Source organism: Anas acuta, chromosome Z (genome assembly GCF_963932015.1).
Source record: "Anas acuta chromosome Z, bAnaAcu1.1, whole genome shotgun sequence".
Lineage (NCBI taxonomy): Eukaryota > Metazoa > Chordata > Aves > Anseriformes > Anatidae > Anas > Anas acuta.
In genome coordinates this window covers 4640705-4667506 of record NC_089017.1, presented here as the reverse complement: position 1 = coordinate 4667506, position 26802 = coordinate 4640705, and the positions used below count along the sequence as shown (strand labels likewise).

The following is a 26802-nucleotide window of genomic DNA, read 5'->3' as shown; positions in this document are numbered from 1 at the left end:
TCCGAGCACTACTGCCATGCAGGCCACAGCAGGGGCAGGGCCAGTGCCCATGGAGCTTGTGATTCTCACAAGCTCCAATACTGGAAATAAATCCAATTCTTTGTACTCAGGTGTGTTTTCTGGGAGCCGTCCCGTATCGTGTGTGTTGGGGATGAAGAGGGAAGGTGGGCTGAGGGAGACCAGGCAAGGTGTGCTGTCCCACCAGAGGACAACTGGCTTGGATGGGGAAGGGAATAAAACAGGGCTCAGCAGAGAGCCTCAGGGAACAGTGGTGAAGCTGGGGGTGAGGCAGATGTCTTATCTGAAGGGCATCTGCACCTCTGCACAGGAGCCATGCAGGCAGCAGCCGGCCGTCCAGCTCGGGTCACAGCTCGCCCCCGTGCCACAGCAGAGCTGCCTCCACCTTGCAGCATCTCTGCTCAGCGACCGGCCGCTCGCCTGGGCTCAAGAAGACGCCAGTGCTCCTCGCTCCAGGAGGGGCCTCCTGTCTTCCCATCTCCAAGACAGAGTGAGAGATATCCAAGGCAGCGATAGAACTCGAGAGGTGTTATAGATTAATATATCCTTATTAATAACATATTAATAACTCCATATATAACAACACAGTCACAGCGCCCTTTCACAAGCCAGGTGGTTGCGGTGAGAGCTCTGCCGTCACTGGCATCAGAAGCAACGAAGAGTTCCTTCTGTTATATATGGAGTGGAAATTCGTTGTAGAGAAGATGGTTGATATTAATAAAAAGCGGGGAGATGTGGGAGTGTGGCCATGGGGGTCGGCAAGCTCCATGGTTGATGGTAACATCAGACTCTTAACGATGAGGCCATTAGGAATGTAAAGAGTTTAGAGGGAACAAAGAAGGGTGATTCAGGAGACTGACTAATGAAAAGTTGTTTTGAAAAGAACTGCTGTGGAGAGAAGGGTATATGAGGGGAGCCTGCCCTCAAGATAGAAAAAAGGCAACACGATGTGATGAAGTTATGTTGTCAATAAAGAAGCAGAGAGAAGGAATGAAAAGGAGCAGGCTGGCAGAACGGAGACCAGGACGGGAACAGGCACATTGATTGCCTCATGAAGAGAGGTTCGGCCAAACTCAGCAAACTGCTCAGAGAAGCTCGTACAGAAAGTCGCTGGAAATGGGCGCACTGGAGCTGAGAGAAGCTCGAGCTGAGAGAAGCGGAGCCGTGCACACAACTGCCCCTCGCTGGTCAGCAGCTGCACATTGTGGGGAATCATACATGTACGTCCTTAGGAACAGAGACTGTCCTGGTAACCTTAAAGCTTATTCTCCTTATTAACAATCAGACAGTTTATGAGCCTGAAATATGGGACCAAACTGAGGTCAAGGTGTGGGACACTGCAACTAAAAACGACAAGGTTGCAGTGGGATTGCTCGGCACCTGGCGAGCAGCCTCTGAGGCCTTAAAGAGCCGTGTGGGACCACAGGCAGAAACGTGGGGTTTGCCAGGCAGTGAGGGAGCTGCGGGCTCCTTTACTGATCCGACTGCTACGCCATGGGCCCCTCTGCTGCTACAGATGCCTCCTGGTGACCTGGACGTGCCTTTTGACCCAGGCCTATTGGCCTTGCTTTTCTTCGATCTGGGAAGAACGGGATACATAGGGCCTGAAGACCGAGTTGCTTGACAACTTAAAGCGAGACATTCAAAAGGAATGGAAAATGGAGAGTGTTTAGTCATGGAACTTAAAGGATTGTTTGTTACCTTTCCTGATTGTACGTATGTATGGGCATATTCGCGATTAGCATGTAAAGCAATGTTTTGTATATTTATAATGTTTGATGTTCGTGTGTGCGTGTTGGTGGAGCGTAGACTCCCCGCACACCCAGCGCTGTTTACTTGCCTTTTATACCTTTTATAGCTTTTATACCTTTTATAAGTATAAATATTACAAAATTCAGATTGAGTTGAGACTTCATTTACAACCAGGGGGATAGCTAGGAGAAACAGGGTGAGCCGTGCAAAATCAGTAAAAACAAAAATCATGGGACCTGTGGTCATGAGAGGAGGAAAAAAAAAAAGGATAATCAGTTGGTGAAGAGGAATTGGAAGTGTGTGGTTTAGAAAGGCGAGGAGCAGTCTGTGAGCCTGTAGCACTGAGGCAGCGGCAGGAATCAGGTGCTGGGCAGTGGCAATACGGGGTGATGACAACTGTTACTGCGCGCTGCTGCCTGCAGGACGCCCGGCATGGCAATCACATATAAAACAACTTCACAGGAGCTGCTGCCGGAGGAGATCTGAGAGATTTTCCCCACAGCAGCGCTCCCCAACCCCGTGTCCGCTCGGGCACCCCCCGCCCCCTGCCCGCCCCTGACGGGCGGCGCCGCCATTTTGTCCCCCCCTTCCCCGCTCCCCCCTCAGTGCCTCTTCCCCCGCGCCTGTGACGTCACCCGCCCCGCCCCCACGGAGACCACAGGGCGAGGGGCGTGGCCTGTGCGTGTCCCCGCCCCCTTTGCGCCGTGCGCATGCGCCCGCGCGCGGCCGCCGCCATTTTGTGCTGAGGGCGGGCGGAGGCGGCCGCAGGTGAGGGCGGCGGGGCCGGGGCCGGGGCCGGGGCCGGGGCCGGGGCCGGGGCCGGGGCCGGGGCCGGGGCCGGGGCCGGGGCCGGGGCCGGGGCCGGGGCCGGGGCCGGGGCCGGGGCCGGGGCCGGGGCCGGGGCCGGGGCCGGGGCCGGGGCCGGGGCCGGGGCCGGGGCCGGGGCCGGGGCCGGGGCCGGGGCCGGGGCCGGGGCCGGGGCCGGGGCCGGGGCCGGGGCCGGGGCCGGGGCCGGGGCGCTGTGTGCGGGGTTTTTTTGCGGGTCTTTTTCCTTTTCTCACGGGTTTGTGGAGCTGCTGCTCGCGGTCGCGGGCTGCAGGCGGCTGGCGGGGTGTCTGCATGGCTGTGGGTGCCACTGCGCTTCTTGTTGTGGCCTGGATGGGGAGCTCGCACACACGGGTTTTGTGAGCCGTGCTTAGAGGGGCTGACGGATCCCTTCTCCTTTTCAGAGCTGCAGGATGGAAAACTATAAGAAGAGCAAAATCGTGGAGAAGCCTTGTCCGCTGCCTTTCGCTGACCTGCCCCCTGACATTATTGAGATGAAAGTGAAGGACGGGAGCAAAATAAGGAACCTGATGGGGTACGCCATTGGCAAGATGGAGCTGGACTCCGTGAGGCAGATCCTCTTCACTGGCTCAGGCAAGGCCGTTAGCAAGACCATTACGTGTGTGGAAATCATGAAACGGAGGCTGAAGGAACTCCACCAGATCACCAAAGTGCTTTTTAAGCAGATCGAGGAGATCTGGGAACCCATTGTGCCTGAGGCAGGCCTGGATGCCCTGACGGTGAAGAGAAACATTCCTGCCATATGCGTCCTGCTCAGCAAAGACGCCCTCGATCCCCAGGAGCCTGGCTATCAGGCTCCAGGTTCTTTCGATGCCTTCTGGATTGAGACGCTTAAAGCGGAGTCCCAGGCCCAGATGAAGAGGAAGCAGGGTGGAGGAAGGGGAGCTGGCAGCACAGGAAAGCAGCCTCGCGCCACTGGAGGGCACGGGGAGCCCGGCGTGAAGTCCTGAGACAGACACACGTGGGTGGTTTGGGGGATTACGGAGCCGAGCCAGCTGGAAAGCTGGAAAACTGCTGAACACAGGGCCTTGCAGAGCTGCTAGGGGAGGGCAGGAGCAGTTCCTGCCCCAAACGGACGTAACATTGTGCTGCGACGAGCTCTGGGCTGCACCGCACAGCCTGCGGCTCAGGGGTGAGACGGGAAGGCAGGAGGCTGCTCTGGGAGCGAGGAGCGCTGGTGTCTCGCTGAGCCCAGGCGAGCGGCCGGTCACCGAGCGGGGATGCTGCGAGGTGGAGGTGGCTGTGCTGTGGCACGGGGGCGAACTGTGACCCGAGCTGTGCCTGGCGGGCCGCGCTCTGCCCATCGCAGTGGGGACACCGCGTGCGGGTCACCCCTTTCTGCCCCCCTCCCACCTCCCTGCAGTGCCGCGGGGGTGGGCGCAGGTCCCAGCAGGCACAAAGCCCTTGAGGCTGGGGCAGCGCTCAGAGCACGCCCCGAAGAACACTCATTTCCCCTCTCTGCGCCTTCCTGCTGCGTTGTGCCGGGTTTCAATAAAGTTTCTTTTTCTCACTGCACTTTTTCCTCTCTTCCTTCCCCCCCCCCCCCCCCCGGGGTTTTTGGCGCTGTGTCCGTGCGCGCCCTGCACGCGGCAGCAGCGGGGCGGGGGGCGTGGCCTGAGGGCGGGGTGGGCGTGGCCACCCACAGGGGGGCGTGGCCAAGGGGCGGGCGCGCCGGCGGGAACCGCCCCCGGTGGTGGCGGGAGGCAGCGGCACCGCGCGGGGCTGCGGCAGCTCCGGGCGGCCCCGCGCCGCCACCGCCACCCCCCGGACCCGGCACCCCCGGGACCCCCGCACCCGGACACCCCCGGGACCCCCCGGGCTCCGGAGCCGGCAGCGCCGCCCGCGGGGTCCCGGCGGTTCTCGGAGGCAGGTAACGCCGCGGCCCCGGGACGGGAGGGAGGCTCCGGAGGGACCTGTTGCTGCCGCACGGGGCTCCGAGGCTCCGGGATCCGCGCTGGGGGGTGCGGGGACCCCCCTCTCATCTTCCCTTCTCCGCGGTGTTGGGGCATGGGGGGGCCTCGCCGCGTTTTGGGGGGGAGCAGCGCACGGAGAGCGGCCGGCGGCCGGCATCGGGGCTGGGGCTGCCCCGGGAGGGAGGCTGGGGACGGGATTTGGGGCCCCCGGGACACCTCCGGCTCCGTGCCCCCAGCCCCGGCCCGGGATGGAGGGAGGCAGCCGGGGAGCGCCCGCGGAGGCTGCACGGAGCCCCCCAAACAGCAGCCGCCGGCCCCCCGAGCCTCCTCGGGGCTTTGCAGGAGGCTCCCACCTCCCCCGGGGGGCTCGGGGCTCGGGTGACGGTGACTTTCTCCCTTCCAGGTCCCGGAGGGAGCAGACGCATCCCCGCCGCGCTGCCGGAGGAGAGGAAGCTTTGGGAAAGCTCCGAGCCGAGGTCACAGCTCCCGGAGGCCCGGCTGTACCGGGGGTCCTGCCACCCACCCGCCTGCCCCCCCCGGGCCGTCCCGCTGCCCGCACCGCAGCCGTCCCGTCCCCGCTGTCCCCCGCCAATGCCCCCGGGTGTGGGCCGTGCCGGCGTCCCAAGCGCGGGGCCGAGCCGGGGGTCCCGCTCCTCCCCACGGGGCAGCGGCGATGGGGGCGGCTCTCTCCACCGGAGCAGTGGTTGCGATTTCTTTCAACTGCATCATCGCCTTGCTCATCCTCATCCTCTTCCTCATCCTCTGCAAGGCCTGCAGGACCCCGTCGTGCCCCAAGAAGGGTCCCCCCTCCGACGCGGATGAGGCGAGGAACGAGGAGAAGTACCTGCTGCAGCCCTGAGCCGCGCGGGGGGCTCGGGGACGTGGGCACCCGGCGGTGCTGAAGGACCTGGACGTGGTGTCCGTAGCGGGACGGTGGTGCTGGCCCGGCAGGATGGGAGCGGAGGGGACGCTGAGCTGCTCGCAGGGGCGTGATTTGGGGCAGAGCCCTTCACCCCCGTGGTCCTGGCACGTGGATGCCCTGCGGGTGCCCGTGGTGACCACGAGGACGGAGGCGCAGCGGCTGGGGACGTGCTGCGGGGACATGCACAGCCAGCAAGCGTGGCGGGAGCCGTGCCCTCGAGCTCAGCCCGTGTTCGGGGCCGGCCCGCGGGCTCCTGCGTGGTGCTGGTGGCCCAGCTTTGGGGATACGCTCTGCCCTTCCCCTGGGGACAGCGGCAGGCGGAGATTCGGCCACCTCACGGCATCGCAGACCTGAGCAGGGCTGGATGGGGGCTCGGAGAGAGGAGGCGGTGGGGCTGGCACCTGCCCTGCACCTGCCCAAACGCTGGCTGGGGTAGGCAGCCCGTGGGCAGGGGACCTGTCCCCATGGTGCTGTCCCCCGTGGGAGCACCTCCCCGTGCCCCGCTGCTGCCTGCCCAAGCCCCTGCAGAGAGCTGTGGGTGTTTCAGAGCTGGAGTGCCCGGCTGAACGGCACCGCAGGGTCTTCCAGCCCTGATTCCTGGGGACAGGAGGTCAGGCTGGCCCCGCTCTCCAAGGCCATGGTGGCTCTAAAGCGAGGGACACTTGGTCTGGTTTGTCCCCAAGCCTGACGGCCGCTTCCTCTGTCCTGCCTGTGAGTTTTGGAGCAGCTCCTACAGTGGAGCAGTGGCCAGAGCGGGGACCCCGGGGTGCCTGGTCCCTGCTGGCACAGCCGCTGCAATACGGGGCTGGAGAGGTGGGCTGTGCCAGGGGGATGCAAACCGGGGTCCCCGCGCAGGCTTGGCCAGGCCTGGTGAAGCCCCTGGTTCCTTCCCGTGTCAGGTGTAGCTAACGTCCCTTTGCAGTCGTGTTTTTACTAGACTAATAAACCAGCCGTAGGACCCAGGAGGTGTCTGTGAGCTCTGCCCTGCGCCCGCTGCAGCACGGGGACCACCAGGGAGGTCACGGGGAGGCCTCGTGTCCTGCCCACAGCTCTGTGTGGGTGTCCTGGGACCAGTGACCGACATCCCTGCAGGGCTGTGGGCACTTTGCTGTGTGGCTGTGATGAGGAGGGGCTCGTCCTGCACCCCTTCTGTGGCCTTAAAATGCGTGGTGACAAACCTGGCCGGGCTGGGGGCACGTGGCTGCCGGCAGCGAGAAGCCCCAGCCCTGGTGCTGGTGGCAGAGGAGTTTCCAACCCGTGTCCTCATGTCACGGGGTGCAGGATGCTGGCAGGGGCCACGGGCCAGCCGAAGGGATGGGGACACCCGCTGCTGCCCGTGCGCCGCCGGTCCCCGCTCCTGGTGTCTGTGCGCAAGGCTCCCGCGGTGACAGCCCTGTCCCTGCTCATCAGCATGCAGCGAGGCCACCGCGGCTCCTGCTGCCACCACAGCCACGTAGCAGCTTAATCCCTCTGCCGCAACGCGCCGGAGCGCCGGGAGGGCTCTGCAAAGCCCGGCCGTGCCCGTGGCCGTCGGGGAGCCGGCTCCTTGGAGCAGCCGCTGTGATGCCCCGGCCCCAGTGATGGCACATCCCTCTGCCACCGCAGGGTGAGGTCTCCAGGCACCTGCTGGCCACCCAAAAATAGTGGGACCCATTAAAAAAATAATGAATTCAAGGTTTTACCGGGGCTGGAGGCACCTCTCCTGCCTCCGTGGGTCTCTCAGTGGGTGCAAGCATGGACACGGATGGGAAAAAATCGAGCGCGGCTCCGGGGACCCGAGCACAGCGAGGGGCTGCTGTCCCCAGGGACAACGGCACGCTGCCGGCCTTTCAGCAGCTCTCTTTATTTGTCTGGGCACAGAGACCGAGTGCTCGGGCTCTGCAAAGAGCAGGCGGAGCGGGGCCCACGGCTCGCATGCCAAGCAGCTGCTGCTCAAAGCCGGGTTTGTTCGCCGGCCCTGGTGCCCGGCACGGCCGTGGCTCCCAGCGCTCACTTCCCCGCTGTGCCCTCCGGCTCCCTCACCAGGTTCAGCAGCTTGTCCAGCTTCGCGATTTCCACCTCCGGGCCCTTCTTCACCACCTGGCCTTTCTTCTCCTGCAGGCAGAGGAAGGAGAGGAAGAGCTGTGAGAGACCCTACCCCAGAGGAGACATGAGGCCAGCTCCTCACTGAGCCTCCCACGGGATGGCGCATCCCTGTTGTGCTCAGAGCTGACAAAAACGTCCCTAAAACTCCTCCGAGCCGTTTCAGCCCTTGCAGCACGCAGACGGGCGAGCTGTGGCACCATGAAGCTCTCCTCGCCGCACCTGCCCTCAGCTGCCCTCAGTTCTCAGCCGCCCCCTTGGCCAGCCCTCGGGCTCTCGCCTCACCCTTGGGTTTGGGGTCCCTGCTCCGGGGATGTGGAGCTCGTCTGCGAGCACCCCAGAAATCAGGTGTCACACGAGGCTAACTGAGGGGCTGGTAAAGGAGAGCTGGGCATCCTGACACACTGGGGAGCTGGAGAGGTGGCACGGGTCCCCAAGCACAGCAAGGGGGAACATCATCAGCTGGGTCTGGGGGCAGAGAGCCCCCTGCCTGCTCCTGGCAGCCCCAAAACACGGCCGCTGTGCAGGGATGTTCTGGGGAGGCCAAGGGAGCTGTGCACGGTGCCCAAGCGAGGCGGCTGCCTGCTTCCTGCTCTCCCCGCTTAGAAGAGATCAGTTCTCCTCTTGCTCAATCAGCTCCTCTGACGGCCCCCAGTGCAGCGATTACAAACTTGCTTCTTCCTTCAGTTCTGGGGGAAAAAGAAAAAACAAAACGCTGGGGCACAACAAAGAGAAAATTGCGCATGGAGCTGCAGGGATTTCTCTGTTTCTCTAGCAAAAGTGGGCTGCGTTAAAGGCAGCAGGAGTTTGCCCTTGCTGGAAGAGAGCTGGGGCAGTCTGGATACACACACAGGGACGTGCAGCTTCCCAAGTCCCCTCTCCAAGCAGATGATGGGGAGAGAGCCCGTGCAGGAGCACCCCTGCCACGGGGCAGGCAGGAAAACGGAGCCATCCGCACCCTGCGACTCCCCCACTTGTCAAACCAAGGCATTAACAAGGCCTTCGGTGCTTTTCTCTAGAAGAGGAGAAAATTGAGGGGAAGGAAGATCCTGAGGCACCCCAGCCCAGCACACCCCAGCAGAGGTGTCCTTAGACAGAGGGAGGAAAACTTGTGGTGCAAGCACTGCTGGTGTGAACAGGGCTCTTGGAAACCCCTCTGCTCCCGAGATGAAAGCCTCCAAGTGCAAGAACGAGTCCGGGTTGTTTTTAAGTGCCAGGTCCACAGCTCGCATCCCAGGCCGGGGCTGGTTTGCATTAACTCCACTAAGTGAGCAACGCCCTCGGCAGCTCGGGTCCGGGCGCTCGGAGCGATGTTTGTGCTCACGGCCCACGTCAGCGCCGAGCATCTCGCTAAGCAGGAGCGTTGGGATAAACACAGCTGCTCGGGGTATTTCAGGACTGAGCTATCTGCGCAGAAAAGCTGCTTTGCTGTTTGCCTGCGTGCAAAACGCTCCCTTTGGCACCCCGCGTCGCGCTCAGCACCGTGCACGGGGCCGTGGGATGAGAGAAAGGAGCGAGAGCTGGGAGAAGGGGAAGCTGAAGATGTCCCTGCTGCCATCCCCAGCAGCAGCGAGGGTCCCTGGCTGACACCCTGCAGGTATTTCTGAGGTTAAGGCTCAGCTCCTTGTCGCTGACCTGTCTCTGAAGCCTTGGTCCGGAGGCCAGCTTGTCTCCTCTGGTGCTGCTGACAAAGCTGCAACCAAGTCACACGCCAGCCAGTAATGAGCCGTAACCGAACCAGAGCCCTGGTTTAATGCCAAATCACCAGGCAAGCGGGATGACACAGAGGAGGAAAATTATAATGCCTTCTGGGGAGCACTGGGATGGGATGAGGCTCCCTTCCACCTGCCCTTCCCTCAGGGTGACTGCGTGCGTGAGCCGGGCCAGCCTTGTGGCTGCAGGCTGGCCGATAGCCCCGCAGACACGGCACCCACCTCAGTGCACGTGGCATCTTCCTACAAACCCATGGGATTCACCCGCCTCGAGCCTCCGTGGAGCAGGGCTTCTCAGAGCAGAAGTGAGGGGAAACATCACCACCCATGTGGCTGCGACCCTAAAGGTCCTCTCCATCCTGATGGAGGGCGACGATGCACTCGTGGGGTCTGTCCTCCACCTGCCCCCTGCTCACACCACATCCTGGGGGCTCTCCAGGAGCCAAAAGGGAGCTGGGGCAGAGCTTCCCCCCCTTGGAGCCGACAGATGTAGGGCTGAGCTTACACGGGAGGTCTGTCCCCGAGGAGCTCATCAAACAGGCACTGGAGCCGCTGGCAGCAGCATTCGCATTGATTTTGTTGTTAACATTTCCCAGCAAGAGAGCAAAACGCGCTCGGAGGAAACCGTGATGGAGGATGTGTCACAGCCTGGCTGGCTCTGCACGGGGACAGACCCTGTCCCACCGCTGGGACACGGCCCCGGGGAGCTGGGGATGGGAGGAGACCCCTGTGCTGGCGCTACGCCTTGTGCTGGGAGGGAAACTGAGGCAGGGGGTGCCTGGCCCCATCGCAGCGTGGACCAGCAGGTCCTCACGGCCCCAGAGGCGGGTGCTGATGCTGAAAGCAAAGCGGGACCCACAGGGTGAGGATAAGCACGAGGACAAGGACAAGGACTGGCCATTTGAGGCACCCAACCCCGTCGCCCCAGCGCTCCCCATGCTGGCACTCGCTGAGCTCTGCGGCCAGGACACGGGAGTCACTGAGGCTGGAGTCGCTGCGCCTTGGCTGCCGCCCTCGTTCCCTCGCTGAGCAGTAAGCCGCCAAGTTATTAAAACCCTCCCATAAAACTCATGGTGCTGGCACTTCCCAGCCTCCGTTTTTTTTTTCTTTTCCCATTGGTGGAATAATCATAAAACATCTGCTGCGCGGTTTCGATTAAACAAAGCAAAACATGTTTATGTTTTAAAGTAGCGAGAAAGTCAACCATGCTGGCACGAACACGAGTGGAAAATTCCCCGTAACCTCCCCGGGAGCCGAGGGGACCCTGCCCTGCTGCGTCCTGGCCAAGGGGCACCAGCCTGGCCCTGCCCCGCTGCCGACATGACCCCAGTGCTCCCAGTCCCTGCCGCTCCTGGCAGAACGGGATTTCTGGGCACAGCTGTGTTGGAACAGGGTCCGGCCACTTTGCTAAACATCCCAGTGACCTAGGACATGTGCAAAGAGGGTTTAAACTCTTACAGGCTGATCTAGAAGGGGGTGAGGAGCTTCAGGAAGCCACCAGTGGGGCTGTCCAAACCCCCCAGCCTTATTACCCTCAATGGGAAGGGGCGCACAGTCTGCCAGGTGTTCAGAGGTGCCTTGCTTCTGGAGAAGACCTTTCTTTGACCTCATCAGTGACAGGATCAAAGAATTCAGTGGGTGACAGCAGAGAAGAGACCTCCCTGGAGCCTTCCCTGGAGTTGGGAAGAACAAAGAAACCCAAACTCCTTTGTGAACACAGCAAGATTTTCCTCACCTGGGGCCGCCAACCAAACAGGCACGGAAGGGACACGATACACCCTACAGCTCTGAACCCTTCCAAAACTTCCCCACCACGGCCCTACAGCAAGCTCTGGTGTTGCAGGTGAAGCTGGAGCCCACGTAGGCTAAGCTGGGGCTGACGCCGGTGCCAGGGCCACTTTGGGGCTCTCCAGGTGCCGTTCGCAGGCAGCAGCAACGCCGCGGAGAGCCTCAGGTTACACTCAGAGCCCGATCTGCCGGCGTTGCTCCTGGCCCACAGAAGGATTAGCTGACAGACTGGAGATAAGGATTTAGGCTTATTTTGCTCCTCTTTGGAAATAAATGACGCAGGAAATGTTCTGCTTGCAGGGAGTGAAGCTGGCAGAAAAGCCCAGGGGATGGCTGGGTTGCTCAGACATCAGCAACCACGCAGGATCAGCGGCCACACAGGATCGCTTTCTGCTTCCCACACCGAGGTGCTGGACAAGCTGGGCTATGGCCCCAAAATGCTCGTCCTGCCAGCTTCAGCTGAAAGCTGTGCTGCTCGTTTTAAATTCGGATCGGACCTGGAAGAGGCTGGGAGCATCCCAGGTGTGCACCAGAGGGAACGTGGAGAAACGCAGGGGGCACCTGTGTCTCGTGGTTGGTGCCTGCCTCACCAACACGCAAGAGGGGAGAGAATGAGGTGGGAAGGCCAGGCTCTGCAGCAGCAGAGAGCTAAAAGCCAGGTCAAATTCTCATCCACAGCCATGCAGGAGGGCTCTGTCACCACATCCACTCTGCCAGAGGCAGGCTGGGACCCCACAGCTTGGCTCATTCCCCTCACAGTGCCTTCTGGCCAAGCAAAGGATGGCACCGCGAGGCACAAGATGGGCAAGACCATGAGCAGCTGCAGGCGAAGGAAGGGTTAGTCCCAGGCTTTGCTCTTTGGGCAGATGAAGAAATTGGGCTTTCAGCCATGCAGAGCGCTCCGTGCTCTCGGTAACTCCAGAGCCATACGCAATGCCTCACACACCACTAATTTGGGCACCTAAATATAGCCCCAAGAAGTCCTCATTTAGCTGCTGTGCAGGAAACCTTGGTAAGCGTGGCCAAGGCGAGCAACAGGCGCTCTGCTCCTACGGGAGGACACTGGGTTTTGTCAGCCATGGGGACAATTCGGCCACAAGCTGTGCGTGTGTGTGATGGAGACCAGCTTTGTCCTCAGGCATCAATCACCCTTGGCCACTGAGAAGCCACCTTGAAGAGGGCAGCCTGGGGAGATGACAAACTCCTCACAAGGCTCGTGGAAGTGATTTTCAGTCGTATCAGTTCTCAGATTTAGCACTAAGCACTGAGAAAAACCACTCTGTGCTCAGTGTGCAAGGTAATTAGCCTGCCTTGACCTGTATAAGCTTTGTAAAGGGACTAAAAGGATGTAAAGAGCCCCAAAGCTTTCACCTCCAGCACAGGGAGTCCTGGTGCTGCAAACCACCACTGGAAGGGGCAGGGGCAAGGGGAGGCCCTTTCTTTGCCTCTCTTTGCGGGGCACCAGCGCCTGGCATCCAGCTGTGGAATCTCTCAGCACAAGCAGCAGGGAGGAAGGAGCTAGAACTGGTTTTAATTGGGATTGTCCCCACAAACCACTGGGCAGGAGGTGCCGTGGCTTCCAGCTCTACCCCAAATATTCCCGCAATTGCAGTGAAACCTAAATGCACGAGCCCGGCAGTCCTCAGCCACAAACCCTGATGCCAGCTGGCAGGTAGCACCCTCAGCTGCACGGCACCACTTCCTTATCAGCCAGCATCTCTCTTTCCTTTCTTTTTTTTTTCAGCTCCACTTTGGTGTCTTTGCATGATGGCTCAGTACGCTGTTATGGATTAGACTTCAATAAAAGCAACCAAACAAGGCTGTGGATGTGCCATTCTTCCCATACCCTGTTATCTCGCAGAGCACAACATCACAAGAGATCACTTGCAGTTGCACCAACACTACATTTTCAAAAGTCGGGGTTGTTTCTGTCCAAATCCCTCTTTCTCTAACACACATCCTCTGCGAACGCCTTTTAACTGCCTTAAGAAAGTCCAGCTGCTACTTCTCTCTTAACACATTTTCTTTGTAACTTTTGTCACATTAGGCTCTTAGTATAACTCACGGAAATATTTGCAACAAAAATGTATTCTTGTTTGCTACTAACATGACAGCGTGTGAATATACTCTGCTCTGGATAAATACAAGTACATTGGGAACTGAGCTTTGCTATAAATAGAAGTGAAAATAAATGTCTTCACTCCCAGATGCCAGATATTTAATAACATTAAATGCCAATGGCATGGAGGATGTATTTCAATTGATACCGTCGCACTGAAAGAGCTGGGTTTGCAGCATGCCAGGCCACAGCGCTCCCTCCTCTCTCCTGCTCTCCGTGACTGCACTTGAACTCGGGGATGCTCCAGAAATAGCACCAGATATTTCAACCGCGTGAACAATTGTGTCAGCCCAACAACACGTCCTCGTGTGTAGGTTTCAGTTAAATCACAGCATCGCTGGAGCAGGGCTAGGAGAAGCCCTCCAGCGCCCACCAGTCCGCCCCGGTCCGTGGCTGCCTTTAAATTGCTCCTGACAGACGCCTGCCCAGCGCTTGACCTGTTCCTCGGGGTACAGCCACAACGTGCCCCCAGCGCTGTGCTTTCACGCTCTGCTCCCATCACCTGCGTGCCCATTTCTTTTGAAAACCTCCAGGGATGGTGCTGCCAGCCCATCTCCTGGCGGTGGATATCAGCACGTCTCTTTCACGCCTGTAAATCCCTCTCCATCAGCCTTTTGCTGCCTTCCTCGCCCCGCCAGCCCAGCACCTCTTTGGGGTGCATGTCCCTCTGCTCCCCCAGCTTCCAGCCTCTTGCTGGCCACCCTGCCCTTGCTGCTCGCCTGCTCACCAGGTATTTCAGGCACGGTGCCCCAAACTGGAGCTGAGGAAGGATCAGCTCACGTGTCCTGCTTGCCCCTCTCTTGCCCGTGCTCTCCCATACGTCACCTTTGCTACGGCAGGGCACTGCTGGCAGGGGTCTGGGGTCTTTTCCTGCAAATATCCCTGCTCAATTATTCCTGTTTCCTTCCCCTCCCCTGGTATTTTGCCTCCATCCTCACTGAAGTGTATCCTGTTTATTTCAGACCGTGTCTCCCATTTGTCACAAATTAAAGGACCTGCACAGATTTTCCTTGCCTGCTGCAGAGGAAACAGCCCGGCAAATTACAGATGCTACACAAATACTCACAGATCCAAAAACCAGCTACGTGCTTACTCTGCACAATGTGGAAGGTCAGGCAAAGTCTCTTTCTGGGACTGAGTTACCCCACAGCATGCAAATCAGGGCTTAGAAGTGATCAGTGAGAAGCTGGACGCAGGACGGGCATGGGAAGCACCGTTGTTAAAGCTGTTTCTCTTCCCCCGGACCTGGCCCTGTTACAGCAGCTGAGAAATCCCTTCCTGCCCCAAGACAGACGAGGCTCAGCTGTAAAACACCCCGGTGTCCTGCGAGTTCCTGGTCAGGAGCTTTGCTGGTGTCGATCTCCTGCAGATCAGCTCTGCACGGTGCTGCGTGGTGGGGGATGCTCCTCGCTGCCCGCTGCCACGCATGCAGCAGCAGTGGTGTTGGGGCTGTGTCACCCCTGTCACCCCCTCCCCGTTTGCAGTCACACTGACCCAGTGGCACTCGGCTGCCTGTAAGGGTCTGAGGAAGAGCTGTGCAAAGAAGAGGATTCACCTCAGGCTGTTTGCAAATGTGGGGCCTGGGAAGCTTGTATCAGCCAGAAGCAGACAGGATGAAACAAGGCAGGAGAAAGCCAGCGATGTGCTGGTGGCAGCTCCAGGGGCAGGGGCAGCTGTGGAGCACTTCTCCTGCAGGGAGACACCTCTGGAGATGAGCAGAGCTGCCCTGAATAAATTCTCAACCCAACCAACAACTGCTCTGCGGGAAGCATCCCATGGCAGAGCTCAATGTCAGCTCCTGGGTACAGTGATGGGGATGTCGATGGGGCCAGGACTGGAGGTGCTCCCATGCCAGCAGCAGACCCAGATTCCATATGCACCAGAGACCCAGGAGCACAGGGGCTCCTGGATAAGGTCTGCAAGCAACGATGAGGTGCACCCTGCCTAAAAAAGCAGACCTGGATCCTGTGTTCAGGTCAGCTGCTCAGGCAGGAGGCAGTCATTTTAATGACAATCCCGTCTTAAGCTGCTGAGCTGACTCCAGTCCAAGTCCCTCTACTAAGCTCCTTGACATCCTGCTTAGAAAAGCATTATTAAAATCTAATTGCTCCGTGCATATATTGCTGCCTCAATTATAACTGAAGTAGAAGGGAGATGCAAGCAGTAATCAATCTCGCTGATGCTAATGCATACCCGAGGCAGGAACTGGCCCTGTGAGAAGCCAATTCAACGCCACCTCCTAAAACCAGGGGGGTATTCACAGCGACTGCCCATGCTGCCGACAGCACAGTCAGCGTGCCCACGGGCGATTTCCCTGAACTGCTCTTTGATTTGGGTTGCTGACCAGGATGCTGCACCTGAGTTGATCTTACGTGCTCCCTGGTGTGCCTCTGTTGTACCAAAACACAATTACTTCACTGCTATAGACCACTTCAATGCATCTGCTCAGCGAGCTGCTGAAACCAACGGAGCTTCTTCACAACACAGTATTGTAAAACGAAGGCAGGCTGCGATGAGAATGATGCAGAAGTCATTAGGGACCTTCAGGTGAGCACCTCCCAGGGTAATTCCCCCATTGCTCAGTCTCATGGTCAGCTCATGTCATCTCAGGAGGGCTCACTTCTCCCCAGGCCCTCCTGTTTCTGTTCCGAGCTAAGTCCAAGCATGGATCCTCCGGGTATTGTCCTGGCATGAGGAGCTCCCCGAAACCCAGCCATGCTGCAGGTCTGGGAATAAAAAGTAAAAATTGAACAAGAACCTGGTGCTGTTTCCAAACGCCTCCAGATGATAACCAGAATTGTTCTTCTCCATCAGGACACGCATAACTGACCCAGAGGAATAGTGGAAACAATTGCTTGGTAGAAATAAAGTCGTGGCAGCCCCCCGTATCCCACTGCTTCTCCAGCAGAACAGTTAACCATGTGGATCCTGTGGGTAAACGCTGTGAGACGGACACACCACAAATGCCAAGGGAACACGGTGCCTTCTCCAGGCACTTTGCTGATCATGCTCATCCCTCTTGCTGCCGGGAAGTGCTTGGCATCATTTGAGAGCTGGGTGAAACACAGCCCAGCAGGGGTCGAGCCCATTGCTTCACTGCATGCCCGGCACTGCGCAAATGCCTCTGCACCAAGAACAATCCTGAAAGGAGATGTTTTCACAGCTGGTAACCAAGCGCGGAACAAAAGAAAGACAGAAAGTGGCCATTTGTGCTCAGAAAATTAAATCCAAATTTAATTCCAGTAATTATACCTTCATTAACACCCCATTTGCCATAAAGATGCATAAAATCCCAAAGTGAGTGCTGCAATTGCTCTGAAAGTGAGAAGAAGGTAACTGGGGAAATACTGCCAGCCCTTCCCTAGCCTGTAAAACCCTTAAGAAGCCTGGATCGTTGTGAATGGTTATTGCTTGTAATTTAACTTCCCCAGCAACCGTCTGTAAATGAGCCAGCCAGCCAGAAATCCAGCGAGAGCAGCAGAGAACCCATAACAGAGCTGATTTATTCCAGCCTCCCCTGATTTAGCTATAGACAAATGCAATGCTTCCTGTGTGATCACCTGGGGCTTGGATGCTATTGTGGTGAACACAGCACAAGCCAAACTCTCACCGCTCTCCCTGCTGAAATCACACCCTGTTGGAGTCCACGATGAGTTGCAACAGCAGGTCCTGGCCTGGAGCTGTGTGATGTGAGCGCAGCCAACGTGTGAAACCATGCAGGACAGCCCAGGTCTTGATTTCAGTCCATCCCTCCAGTGTTTTGAGGTCATGCAGGAATCTGATCTTCTAAAACCTTTAAATCCAAGTCTTCTAAAACCTTTAAGCCCTCTGTGCTTCCAGTCCCTCCCAAGACTGTACGTGGACTCTCTGCTAGACCATCCAAGGTATGAATGGAGAGGTTGAGATGACAGTGAGGACAACATCCATCCCCCCAGGATAAACCTGCAGGATGCCATGAGATACTGGCTGAGGGTGAACCCCTGGCAACTGCTTTTTTGGGGTGATTTTTCAGCCTTTTGCTCCTGGGATGAATAAAACCAGCTGGCTTAGCTCAGCCACGCACTCACCATCAGGAGAGACACGTAAAGCCCACGAAGGCTGCAGGGTCTGAGGGTGCTAATGACACTCAACCCCTGTGTAATGCTATGGCGTAAGAGAAGCTGTCAGCCTGGTAAGAAGTCTAAAGGTTCAGTACATCGTGTCATACAATGGATAAAGCTTTGGTGGATTTTCTCCAGAAGGCTGCAGCACAGGCAGGCAGAATGTGCTAATTAAGAAACACCAGGTGAGTGCTAATGACAGAAGCTTCAGGAGGTGGGAGGAAGCGAAGAGGCTGAACCTTTCTCACCTCCTGTCCCCGGTGCTATGTGTTGCCACATAACTCAGTCACTGGAAAAAAAGGAAAGGAGCTTCCCGAGGAGGAAAGAAATAAGACAAGGAGATGATGGCTGTGCTGTCTTCTGCTCTCTGGCCCTGATGATGAGAAACAGATTGTAAAAACCTTCCTTTTCTGCTAATGGATGGGAGAGTCCCAGTTTCACTTAAGGGAAGAGAGGCAGAAGGTAGCTCACCCTGAAATGAGATGTCAATAAACCAGATCCCAGCAGAGACTACCAAGATGGCTTGGGGCTGGAGCACCTGAGGAGGCACTGAGGGAGCTGGGCTTGCTCAGCCTGGAGAAGAGATGGCTTTGGGGTAAACAAGAGCCCACTAGAACCCAGGAGAAGGATATCAAGAAGATAGAGCCAAAGTCTTTACAGCAGTGCACAGCAGGAGAATGAGACATAACAGCTATCAGCTGGAACAGGGAAGGCTCCAGCTTAACATAAGGATGTTTTCCTCCACAGTCAAACACTTGAACAGGTTGTGGAGCACTCAGCCTTGGAGGTTTTCAGGACTAGAATAAGCCCTGAGCAACCTTGTCTGATCTTAGAGCCGAGCTGGGCTTGGACTAGAGCCCCCCAGCATCCCTTCCAGCCTGAATGCATCTGTGGCTCTGTGAACCCAGGATGCTCTTCATTGCCAAGTATATACTGAATCGATATATTGAATAGATATGTACACCTTACTGCTGACAGCATTTCTAAGCAAATGTTCTCTTATCCATATGTTGTACATAGTGCCAGGACTGGTGCGATCCAGTCCTCAGTGAGGCAATTCCCAGCCCCTGGCACACGGTATGAAGGGACAAGATCCCCAGCCCTCTCCTCCCAGGGTATGCAAAGGCTGTAGGCAGCTGTACAGACCGGTTGTCTGTGTTAGAGGGGAAAAGAGAGGAAAGAGATCTTCCAAAGATGATTGGGAAGCAGTGGAGAAAACCCACAGGGAGCTGGAGCCTGAGGCAGATGGCAAAAGGACACAGGAGAAAGCTGGGTTAAGAGTCTTTGAGAGATGACACCCCAGGGATGAGAAGGTGCAGACAGTTTCCCTGTGCTTACTGACAAGTGGGAAACCTCCAGCCTGAAATAAATTAAGACAGGAGCTTATGTGATCCCCAGACATGTGGGGCAAATATATCTCTCCCCACCAGGCTTATTTCAATGGCAGACAAGGGATAACATTGATTTAATGTGTCTCGTCCTTGACAGACCCATGCCCGCTGTTAGGGTAACACCTTGTTATCTCCGAGTGCTTACAGTTTGATTTTTTGACACGAGCTAGTAAATAAGCCACCATCAAGAGAACCGAAGAGTTCAGGAGTCCATAAATCTCTTCATATAGAGCTACCTGGGCTGCTCCAAGCTGCGAATTCCCCTTTATAAAAGCTGTGAATCTCTCCCTGCAATGCTGCCCATCAGTCTCACATCATTTCAATAGGACCAAAGGCAGAAATAGATTTAACAGGTTTTAAGGAACGATCCACACAGCCTCAGTCAGTAAGTTTATCACACCAGTGACTCCTCTCAGAGCTAAAATACATCTTCTAGCACAAGACAAGGGGTTTTGACTTGAAGGAGCTTGAGGGATGCAGATAAGCCAGTGCCCACTCTAAGTGTGTACGCCCTGGTCATTGTTTGAATCTGTTTAGCTGCAGTCAGCTGCAAAATCCCATTACGCTGCTTTTCTGCCAGGCTGTGTTTGGCTCCGTGTTTCAGTGTCACACTGGGAGTTCATGCTTACCTCTGTAACTTTTAAGCCTCTTCCAGCCTCTCCAGTTCCAGGACACAACCCCGGAGCCGTGAGGGCGATTTGCATGGGATTTACATCCCAGCCACACCACCCTGCTGCTGTGCTCTGGTGCTGTGCCTCATCAGAGGCTGTGCTCTGACGGGTGTTGTTAAAATAACACCCTGGTACCTGTTCATCTGGCACCAGCACGATTTACTCATCGGGAAGACTCACATCTGACACTGACAATGCTATCAACAGGAGCTATCAACAAAAATACCACGCTGTTTATCGCTAAAAGATGGTCCATCTCAGGCCTGTACCTGACAGGCCGTTCCTTCAGGCTATAAATAACGTCTTGCAGCAGTTTTGTCACCCACTTAAATGGTATTTGCCAAGCAAGGCTGGGAGCCCACCAAGTGAGCAGCTGGTACACAGGGAATGTGGTGATGTTTACGAGGCCTCATGTTGTTAGACAAGCAACTCTTTCTCGAGAAGCAGACACTGCTCAGATGCAACATTTAGCTTTTCTCTAATTCCCTCAGCCACACCTCATCTGTCTGGCACTTCTGTAGTGCCTTTCAGCCCAGGCTGCCCGAGGATTTTACTTACTCTGGGGTCTAGCAGCTCTTTTGCTTACTCGCAGGGAGGAGCAGGGACAAGCTCGAGTGGGTGGCTTCACTGCAGCCTGCAGAAAGCAAAAGCTGTCACTGCAAAGCCCGTGGGGACACAGGGCTGGACCTTCTCCATTGAACCCCTGCCAGTGAATCCAACCTGGGTAAAGGGCAGGGACGGAGAGGAGAAAACAACAGCTTCGCTCTTGGGAAACCTCTGCTCTGCCCGTGACCTTAAATGTTGCAACTATTTCAGAGACACATGAACCAAAGCTGGAGCTCTCTCCGACAACCCCTCTCCCTTCCCTGCTTTGCAGGCAGGCGATGATGGCATCACAGCTTCTTGTTGCTTTTCTAAGAAATCCAGCCCAACCTGCATCACCTCAGCCCTCAGCTCTGCCCTGGGAGCCGGTGTGCTGCCGCATGCTCACAGCATCCTCTGCCTTGCCAAATGCTCCTGCCTCTCTCTCCCATCTCCATAATGCTTGCAGCTCCCCTCCGGCCACAGGAAAGCCCTTGCTGGCTTGTGTGAGCCTGTCCTCAAGGTCTCCAAGATGCAGATTTGAGCTTCAGGACTCAGCCAACTCCTAGGGAGTTACAGCTCAGACTAACCTTGCCTTAAAATGAAGATCTGGCTGGCTGCAGAAGATTCTCTCTGACACCAGACTCTGAAAAACCACACCTGGCATGGCATCCATGGCTATGAGCAGGGTGCAAACACCGTGAACAACCAAATTTCCCTACATAGGCAAGGGGGCAGTGGGATGGAGTTTGCCCTGCCTGACAGACCCCTCTACAAGGCTGTGTCCAGGATGCCCACCCTAAGGAACTGCTCTACAGAGCACAGCTTTTCCCCTCGAACAAGCAGTTGTAATTGAAACCCAGTCCAAAAGCCTTTTTTTCCCTGGCTCTGCTCGATTATGAACTCTAACTGTGAAGCAAACCCCAGTGCTTTTTTTTTTTTTTTTTTTGATGACTTGAAAGGCACTAAATTAGTAATTTCCTGCACTCCCACTGGCTGCCCTGTGGTTTGCCCAAGCCAGATAAAGTGCGAGCCTTTGAGGTCCTTTCCCTGGCTTAGCAGGTTCCTTCAGCACAGATCAAAGCCGGGGACCTAATCCTGGAGGGGGGTGAGCATCCTCCAGTCTCACGGCTGTATTTCGGGTCATTCTGGTTTTGGTGCCTCACTTTTGACACCAAGGCAATATAAGAAGCAGAGACCAGGCAGTGCTCATCATACCCATGCTCCTGGGCAGACACACTTCTCCTTTCTTGCAGCCCCCAGTCCTCAGGATATTGCAGCAATACCAGCAACAGGTACAGGCTTCAGCTCCAGCTGAACAAGGCACGAGTTAGTGTGCTCAGCCCAGGCTGGCAGGCTGAGGAAATGCCTTTTATTAACTCAACTAATATCTAGCTGGAAAATAAAAGACAAGCTTTAGGGCATGTGCACTTGTCTTTTCTTCCCAGGTATATTTGTGTGTCTAATAAAGGGTGTTATCTCTGCCCACAGGCTTTGGCTTGCTTATGGTGTTAGACCATTGTGGCTACAAAAGCCCCAGCCCCTTGGGAAGGTGGCTCTCCTTTAAGGGCTTAATCTGAAGCATTTGTCTTGGGGAATACCAGGGGATGACAGGGATTGAAAAGCTGAAAAAGGCAAATGTTGTAACTGTCCTAAAAAAAGGAGAACCACAAACCCGCCAGCTTAACCTCACTTCTCAGAAGACAAGTGGAACAAGCCAACAACCTGTTGTAAGTGCCTGCAAGGAGCTGCATCACGGCTAACACAGATTTGTACCAAATAAGTCACACTGAACCAATCTGATTTCTTTTCGCAACAACATAATAGGCCTTGTGGACAGGAAGGACACAGACGCCATTTATCTCGACTTCAGGAAGGCTTTGCTACTGCCTACTTTGACATTCTGATCTGCAAGTGAGACAAAAGACCAAGATAAAATGGGTGAAGGCTGGCAAGACCCAGCTGAATAGCTGTACCCAGAGCTGCCAGCACAGAGGGATGTGTCGTGTGTTGCACACACAGCTCCTTGGTCTGCAGGGGATCTGGTCAGCATTTCTGCTAGAGCTCAGGCACTGGGACAGACGGGGAGGCTGCGGGTGTCCAGGAAGGCAGGGCTGGAACTTGAAATGACCTTGATAGGCCGGAGATGTAGCCTGGAAAACCTGCAGGTGATTTAACAGGGACAAATGCAAGATACTACACATGAGCAGGAACAAGTCCCTGCACAAATACAGGACGGTGGGGAAGGAGTGTCCTACTGATAGGGCTGGGGGGAGAGAGACAACCACCCAGATGGGATCCAGCACTCCTGTGCTGCTGTGAAACACTCGGAGCTGTCCCACCACAGAGAAATGGGAGCATCGTGGCCAGGAACGTGAGATGATCCTTGTGTGCTGGGAAGGGCAGCGTGAGAACAGGACCCATGGGATACCGCGCAGCAAGGGCACAGCTCTTGGAACATAGTCTGGGGGGTTAAAACAAAAATCCTTGGGGACTTCAGCCCAAGGGGCTGGAGATGAGGACCAGCACACTGCCCAGGTAGGACAGGTCTCTGTGCTGACCAGGACCCCGTGGGGGTGAGGAGCTCAGGCTCTCCCCACATCAGCAGCAGTGGGATCAGAAGCAGGAGGTGGGAGTAGGAGACAACAGGGGAAGTTTGCCCTAAGACGGCCCCGCACAGTCGGCACATGGCATCCCACGAACAGTGGATGAATGTGAGGGTAACATCTCCCCTCGGGGAGAGCCTTGGAGCTGCTGTGACTGCAGCTCCCACAGCCAGCAGGGCTGCGAGGCAGCCCCTCTTCTTGGCTTTGCAAAGCTCTTCTCTTCCTTTTCTCCACGAGATAAAAATAATCCTTTTGCGTCAGCTCCATCACCGTGAGCAGCGAGACATTTTATTCATCTGCGATTTCTTCTCTTCTCTCATTTAAACAATTCCCCATTGAGCCCATCAAATTAATTTGAGCAAGGGCCATTATTTGGCCTGCCTGGCGGCGCAGGTGTCTCCTTTTCTTTTCTTTCACAGGGAGCTGGTAGATGGCACGAGCACGTGCTGGGGAGAGGCTTGGCAGGGGCTGGGAGCAGAGCTGGCTGATAAACTCAGTGCTACGGTTGTTATCGGGGTCCCAGAGGTTCAGCAGGGCACAGAGGTCTGTAAATCTTCAGGAAACATGCAAATAAAATCCACAAGCAAGGGGCATCTTAGAGCCACGCGTTTGGGGTGTTTTACAGCCGTACAGTCACACTCAGCCAGGAGAGAGCTGCCCTCTGTGTCTCCGCTGGCAGCCTCAGCTCTTTTCAACCCAGGCAGGCTGCTTGAGGAAGAGCGTGGTGGGCTCTGGCAGCAGCTTGAGAGGAGTTACAGGGATACACCAGGCTGGTCCTTGTAGCCACATCCCTTCCCACTCCATGTCGAGTCAAATTTCCTGCCTTTGTCACTGCAGCAGATGCCACTGGGCTGGCTCTGCAGGGAAGGACGCTGTCCCAGGAGGCCCAGACGATGCCCAGGGACAAGGTATGCAATATCACAAGCAATGAAAAGCTGAAGAGCTTGGAGAAGAGTAAAAGCCCTCTCTCTCTCTGAGCTTTGCACTTGCCTTGGGCATTGCTGTGGAGCAAAGCAAAAACAGGACTGGGCCAGGTCTTGCAAATAAAGGCCGGTGTCCCATTTGCTGTCCCTGCTGAGTGCATCCTCAGGTGCTCAGGACACCACACAGCCATAAGCTGGAAAGAATGAGTTACATTTTTCCACCTAATCTGCATGACCAGTACAAACAGGCCAAATCAACCCCTGTGGAAATGCAGAGCTGTGGAAATGCAGAGCCAACAGGGACCTGCTCACCTGCATCCCAGGATTATTTATGCTTTGGTAGCCGGAACACCCAAGGGATGCCAGCTCCTCCCTGCCTGTCCCTTCACCCAACTGTCCTCCTGTGACGGACATCACAGGGAGGCAGGACACATCCCCAGCTGCTAGGCCCTGGTGGAACAGGGGTTCTCCATCAGCACACCCCAACACCAGCTCCTCTTCTGAGGTATGAGTGCATCAGACGTGTCCCAGATGCACTCAGCAGGAGGGATGCATGGAGAAGAGAGGCTGCAGGGAGGCAGATCCATGGTGATTGTGGATACTTCCTGCTCGGACAGCCTGGCTCCTGGGGGGATGACTGTCCCCATCCCTCTTCAAAATGGAGAGGAGATACATCTCATCCTAGGAGACAGAGAGGCCAGGTCCAGGACCAGGTCTCCCAGGCCTTTGCACCACGTCCTCATGAAAAGCCATCGCTTTGCCCTTCAAATGCACCCTGCAGCTCAGGGGCTGAGCTCACAAGCTTTCCTCCTCCACATCCCTGCGGCACAGCCAGCGCTCAGAAATTGCTCAGGGATCTCTGGAGAAAGAGCAAATCACCCTCAGACGACCTGCAGGACAAGCGTCCCCGCTGCTCCTGTCAGCAGGCAGCTGTAATCAGTCACTGCAGGGGACCAAGCACCAAAAGCCTCAGCAGGAGAGGCTGCAGGCTGGCTGGCCTGCTCTCAGACCCAGCTATGACTGGGAGAATCAGAGCATCCCCAAAAACCTCCCTCGCTGGCACTGCCGAGGGCACGCTTTGAGAGCAGCGCGTTCCCACGGGGCTCCAGCTGGCATGAGCTCGCCCTGCCTTTGTTCAGGGGCTGTCATTCACATAAAGAAGTGGTGATTTCTAAGGATCCCCCGATTTTCTGGAGAAAATTTAAATCATGTGCACGGAAAGGAACCCGCAGAGGAGAGCTAAAGAAAGAAACGTGGAGGAAAGGCGAGCCAAGCAGCCTGAGGGGCTGCCATAGCACTATGCTGTGCCCACTCCTCGGTGCCAAACAGCTTTCTGCAAGGTGTGGGAGAAAGCAGAGGCTCTGAGGAGCTGTGGAAGCTGAGCAGGCACATTCAGGCAATCACAGATCTCCCCAAAAATCCCTTTGAAGATGTCAATCAGGGCTCCTCGTTCTCTTGTCTCAGGCATTTCCCAGGGCAGGGAGCGATGTGCGCCTTGGGCTGTGGAGGAGCAAAGCCCAGGCTGCGAGGGGGTGGTGGGCACCAAGTACAGACATAATCTGTCCAGGAGGGAGAGGATGGAAAGCCTTCACACAAAGCAGTTCTTCTAGCAACATAACTCTGCCACCGCAGAAAAATGCAAGGGAAGGAGTAAAATAAGGCACCACCGAAACCATTTTGCTTGGCCAAATTCAGATTTCAGCTATATCCAGAAAATAGCAAACGCAGAGGAAAGATACCAGATTTATTTCAGGAGAGGAACGTTTAGTTCAGTGACTTGATTGTTATTGATCACAAAAAAAAAATCCCCCAAGCTCTTTCCCCAGCCTCTCTCCAAACTCCTGGCATTGCAATAAGAAGCAGCCTTACATCACTTTCAAACACGGGCAACCTTTTTGTTATACAGATCTTCAAAGGAGGAACTAGTAAGTCAAAGCCAGTCCCAGCCAATGTGCAGTATCCCCCAGGCAGCACTTCAGCATCTCACAGGATGAGACTTGCACTTTAGAAATAATTCAGAAGTACTATTGAATTTTCTTAAAACGGGACATTTTCTTGCTCCAATTGCCAGTGTTTCCATTTCACATACTAAACACGCTTCATCCTGAGCACTGAGAATTGACTTCAGCTTAAAATAACCTGTAAATACGCTGATGTCTCTCCTCTCTCCCCCAGCTGCCAAAGAGGGAGGTCACAGTAAGTGACATTACACAACAAAATTAAGGTTGGAGATGCATGGCCATGAGCAGCAAAAAGAAGAGGACCCCCCATCTCTTTGACCTTGGGGTTCAGCAATCCTGCTGCTACACAGAGCTCTTACCTCCTTTCACATACTTTGATGCGAGCCAAGAGTTATTTCACTGAAAATAAAGAAAAATGGTTTAAAAACAGAAGATTCAAGCCCCTTAGGTCCACTCTGCTGGCTTGTTTGGGCTAGCTCTCCAGGCAGTGCTGGTGTCTGAGGTTGTGATGTGTCTGTCCAAGATCCAGAACTCTTTTTACCTGTGATGTAACACTCCCAGACAGCTGGATTTGTGCCACACAGCCACTCTCCTGTGCGAAGTGGATATGTGCAGGGTCTCCAGACAGATATATATCCAAAGGCTTTTGATTCTGTGGACTTCGAGTTGTGAGTCACAGGTTTGTGTAGCAAAATGGCCACAGGACACAAACGGCGTTGCTCACGCTGTGAGAAGTTGCACACAAGCAGTGTGCAAGACTCTTGCTGACCTCAGAGTGTGCTGGGGCCAGCATGCATTCCCCAAGGGGACTGCCACAGCTTTCTTATGGAGAGTCCTGACCCTCCCCCACGGACAGTGCACGTGTAGCTCGTGGCCACAGCACCCCAGTCCCTCACAGCCTGCAGGGTGCCAGAGACCTGGGGCATCCCTGTAGCACCCTGGGAGACTGAGCCCCCAGAAGATGGGGGTTTTATGGAAGCAAGCTCCAGACCCAAAGCAGACTGGTACCTACTCAATCTGTGAGATGTTGTGCCTTGTTGCCAAAACCATCTGTCCTTAAATGACCCATGCAGGCAACACGGAAAGCTGTGAAAGGGCTGAAGTAGGGTTTTGCAAGTCCCTGGATCCACCTTGCAGTGCTCAGCTCTTCCCCTAGCAGTACAGAGAGCAGCTATCAGCGACTAGCCTAAATAACAGAGGATGAACTGAAAGGAAATCAAAAAGCATTTACAGACCTCAGAGGAAGCAAAGCCATCAAGCTGCAGGTCAGTTTTTTATGAGATGCGAGCTTATTTGTGTGTGCCCCCGTACCAGGGGGCCAAACTGCACAGCAGTGCTCGGTGCTGAATTCCTCCAGCACTGCTTGAGCTCTGTGCTCTTGGGCTACTGCACAATTAGCCAGCCCTGAAGAGACAC

General features: G+C 56.1%; 3 protein-coding genes across 6 annotated transcripts in view; 2 read left to right on the top strand and 1 right to left on the bottom strand.

The window, feature by feature from the left end:
* The first annotated feature begins 2437 nt into the window (after window positions 1-2437).
* Window positions 2438-4131, top strand: RPP25L (ribonuclease P/MRP subunit p25 like). Of its 2 annotated transcripts, none has more exons than XM_068667223.1 (2): window positions 2438-2538; window positions 3000-4131. In XM_068667223.1, the coding sequence occupies exon 2, from the start codon at window positions 3009-3011 to the stop codon at window positions 3564-3566; it is 558 nt and encodes a 185-aa protein (XP_068523324.1). In that variant the 5' UTR covers window positions 2438-2538; window positions 3000-3008; the 3' UTR covers window positions 3567-4131. The 2 variants fall into 2 exon arrangements, with proteins under 2 accessions (XP_068523324.1, XP_068523325.1); XM_068667224.1 differs by lacking the exon at window positions 2438-2538 and adding an exon at window positions 2776-2793.
* Window positions 4132-4276: 145 nt separating this feature from the next.
* ENHO (energy homeostasis associated) lies at window positions 4277-6414 on the top strand. Of its 2 annotated transcripts, none has more exons than XM_068667941.1 (2): window positions 4277-4482; window positions 4933-6414. In XM_068667941.1, exon 2 carries the CDS (start codon window positions 5203-5205, stop codon window positions 5386-5388), a length of 186 nt encoding a protein of 61 aa, XP_068524042.1. In that variant the 5' UTR covers window positions 4277-4482; window positions 4933-5202; the 3' UTR covers window positions 5389-6414. The 2 variants fall into 2 exon arrangements, with proteins under 2 accessions (XP_068524042.1, XP_068524041.1); XM_068667940.1 differs by having other exon boundaries at window positions 4277-4486.
* An 838-nt stretch (window positions 6415-7252) lies between these two features.
* The window catches only part of DNAI1 (dynein axonemal intermediate chain 1), a 137192-nt gene continuing 117642 nt past the window's right edge, over window positions 7253-26802 (bottom strand). For both annotated transcript variants that reach the window (XM_068667934.1, XM_068667935.1), the window contains exon 20: window positions 7253-7545. In XM_068667934.1, the coding sequence (XP_068524035.1) occupies window positions 7441-7545 (105 nt within the window). In that variant the 3' untranslated portion in view covers window positions 7253-7440. The remainder of the gene's footprint in view (window positions 7546-26802) is intronic.

Bases quoted from the DNA above. Each gene is read 5' to 3' on its own strand.
- RPP25L (XM_068667223.1), top strand. From the start codon at position 3,009: ATGGAAAACTATAAGAAGAGCAAAATCGTGGAGAAGCCTTGTCCGCTG.
- ENHO (XM_068667941.1), top strand. From the start codon at position 5,203: ATGGGGGCGGCTCTCTCCACCGGAGCAGTGGTTGCGATTTCTTTCAAC.